Source organism: Cynara cardunculus (genome assembly GCF_001531365.2).
Source record: "Cynara cardunculus var. scolymus isolate 2C chromosome LG 13, CcrdV1, whole genome shotgun sequence".
Taxonomy (NCBI): domain Eukaryota; kingdom Viridiplantae; phylum Streptophyta; class Magnoliopsida; order Asterales; family Asteraceae; genus Cynara; species Cynara cardunculus.
Genome location: NC_037540.1, coordinates 2,964,895 through 2,968,033, shown reverse-complemented (window position 1 = coordinate 2,968,033; position 3,139 = coordinate 2,964,895). Strand labels below are relative to the sequence as shown.

Here is a 3,139-nt window from a genome sequence, read left to right as displayed (position 1 = left end):
TGAAGTACCAAGTTGAAGTTGTTCAAAACCAATTACTGAAATACTTTCTTTCTTTCCCCACCACCCCCACGAGTGTGTGCAGAGAAAATTGAGACTTCTGTTAAAAATGCTTTTCCTGTTTTCTACTTCCTGCTCCAAAATTCACACACAAAACCTCTTTCAATTTCAAGATTTCTTTAAGCAGAATATGACGTTTTTGTAGCAGCACCCGCACGCACGTCTCTCTCATACACACACAGACATCAAGGCATCCATCTGCTTTATATACCAAACAACAAACAAATTAAGAGACTATTGGGTCCTCTTCTCTTCTTCCTCAATGGGTATGATTTTTTCAGACTCTTTTCGTTCTCTCTCTCTGAACAATCACAACCCTTCTTCAAACCCTAATGATCATTTCATCCATGCCCATTTCAATTCATCTTCATCTTCTTCTACTTCTTCTCTAGACTTCCCTCTTATGATCACCGCTAGTACTAGCTTTCACAACCAAGACGAGGAGGATGATGAAGAAGAACAGGAAGAGCTTGATCTCAATCTTAGTGGCAGTTGCACCTTTAACAATGGTAAGATGAGACCAGTAGGAGGGCAGTCGACAAAGACATGTGCTAGAGGCCACTGGAGACCAGCTGAAGATGCTAAACTTAAAGAGCTTGTTGCTCTTTATGGTCCCCAGAACTGGAACCTGATTGCTGAAAAACTTGAAGGAAGATCAGGTACTTCATAACCTTTAATGAATATTAAAAAGTTTTCTGTAATTAATTTGTGTTTCTTGTTTGACTACATCTGTCGGTAAACAGGAAAGAGTTGCAGGTTGAGATGGTTCAACCAATTAGACCCAAGAATCAACAGAAAAGCATTCAGTGATGAAGAAGAAGAGAGACTAATGACTGCTCATAGAATGTATGGCAACAAATGGGCATTAATAGCAAGGCTTTTCCCTGGTAGAACTGATAATGCTGTCAAGAATCACTGGCATGTAATCATGGCTAGAAAGTATAGAGAACAATCAAATGCTCATAGGAAAAGAAGGATGCTCATTAGTCAAAATCAAACTGTTTCAAGATCAGAGACTACTTCTGCAACTCCACCACCACCGCCCACCGATGCTCCTCCAGCTTACAATGGATACTTTCCTCAACAGCCACCGTTTGGTTCCGTTTCCGGTCAGTTCTTTCGCACTACGTGTTTACACTTTTTGGGTTTTCTGCTGCACTTTCAAGAGTTTTTCGTAAAGATATTTTCTTGTCAATAGTATTTGACGATATCTCAAAGGACCATTTTGAAAGAAAAAAAAAGTACCTTAAAGTTGCGAGGTGACTACACCAATGTACAGTTTTTAATTCATGATTTACAAGTTATTGTAGCACATATATATGTACATATATATATGGGACCCTTTGTGGGAAATTTGTAACCTTTTTGTGTCCAGGATATAGCTTACTATTTCCGTCTTCAAATTTGGGCATAATTTCAGGTGCTAAGAACAACAATCAGATGATGATGATGATGGACCTCTTCAGCACCAAAAACACATCTTGGATGATGGGCAGAAGCAGCAACACAAATTTTCATGATCATCCACATGATGATGATGATGATGATGATGATAATGAACACGCAGTAGTACCATTGATGATGATGAATCATCATCATCAGTATTACCATCATCAATTTTACACCAGTGGCAGCAGCTCTTTCTCATCAGGTGCAGATAATTCCACCGTTAGTACTACTCATTCAGTATCAGCAGTAACACCAGCACCACAAGTTTTACAAAGCCAGCAGTTTTCTGAGGCTAATATTGACATTTCACCACCACTTATAGATTTTCTTGGAGTTGGGGCCACTTGAAAATCGTATTTAGCAACAGGGTTTAATTTCTCTTTTTGAGTTCATGTCAAATTAATTAAACCTTTAATATCGATTTATTAATTACTAGATCTCATTAATCATCCCTCATAAGGTGCGTTTAATTTTGATTTCATGATGAGTAACGGCCAAACATGATATCCTCAGCAGAATCTTCGCAGGTGTGATTGTTCATGTTATTCACATGGGACTGCACATCATGTAACAAGCTAACAACATTGTCATCATCTAACATATATTTCTCATAACTGAAACAAGTTACATGCATGAGTTTGCCCCCTTTTTTGGTATTTATGATAATTAAACAATTATATATATATATATATATATTAATTACGTGTTTGCAATCGAAAACCATACTTTACGACCAACACTAAAATCATACAAGTCTCGACACAACTAACAACAATACCCGCCAGTTGAACTCGAGCTTAAGCTCGATTTCAACCTCATGTTGACCTTAGCCTTCTATGTGACATCGAAAGCGATTATGGTCTACTTGTCGAGTTTGGCAAGAATACATTATATTAATGCGTTATTCGTATGTGTCGTTCTAAACAAGACCAAGGCTCCTAAATTGAACATTTTTTCACATTCATAATTGAGTCCTTTCAAATCTCTCATATGATATTGATTTGGTCAATGGTCAATATCATAACTAGTCTGCTCTTTAATTTGGCCTTTGGGACGTACTTCTTTCTATACTTGATCATTATCGTCCATCACAAACCATTTATCTCAAAGATCGATCGATCGATCACATGTTACATTGAAATAAATGATGCCATGAGTTTTCTTTTCGAAAAAAGTAAGATTGAATCACATATATACCATGTTATGTTCTCGAATTTGAAAAGAAAAGAAAATAAGAAAATTATTTCACTTGAGTTCTTGGTTCATCATCGACGGTCAAAAATCAAAGTTAATGGAGGCCAAATATATATATTATCTAAATATGAGCATCAATTAGAGCCACTGCCACTGCCACTGCCACTGGTTGGTGGGTGGGTGGGTGGTGGTTCTTGCTTTATTTATATCCAAAGACATCACTAAACAGAGATCGTTTGCGGTTAAATTGCAGGTACATTTCCAAGGTTTAACTAACAAAGATCATTTACCTAATCAATTATGGCTAATTTGGTGAAAACCGAGCTTATGATCCAGCATGCATGATGTATCAGCTTTTGTAGGGTCCGGTTACGTGAAACTATCCATTACAAAAAAATTGATTTTGTAGGACGTTTAAATGTAAAAGGGTTCCAAAAAA

At 37.1% G+C, this 3,139-nt stretch overlaps 1 protein-coding gene across 1 annotated transcript; it reads left to right on the top strand.

Annotated features, from left to right (window-relative positions):
• Nucleotides 1-319: 319 nt before the first annotated feature.
• Nucleotides 320-1,854, top strand: LOC112524293 (transcription factor MYB105). Its single transcript, XM_025134062.1, has 3 exons — nt 320-716; nt 801-1,166; nt 1,478-1,854. The coding sequence occupies exons 1-3, from the start codon at nt 320-322 to the stop codon at nt 1,852-1,854; spliced, it is 1,140 nt and encodes a 379-aa protein (XP_024989830.1).
• The last annotated feature ends 1,285 nt before the right edge of the window (nt 1,855-3,139 follow it).

What these genes read in the sequence shown, in the direction of transcription:
- LOC112524293 (XM_025134062.1), top strand. Translation starts at nt 320, where the DNA reads ATGGGTATGATTTTTTCAGACTCTTTTCGTTCTCTCTCTCTGAACAAT. An exon ending in AAAACTTGAAGGAAGATCAG is followed by an intron (nt 717 to 800) that starts GTACTTCATAAC and finishes GTCGGTAAACAG; the next exon opens with GAAAGAGTTGCAGGTTGAGA. An exon ending in ACCGTTTGGTTCCGTTTCCG is followed by an intron (nt 1,167 to 1,477) that starts GTCAGTTCTTTC and finishes GCATAATTTCAG; the next exon opens with GTGCTAAGAACAACAATCAG.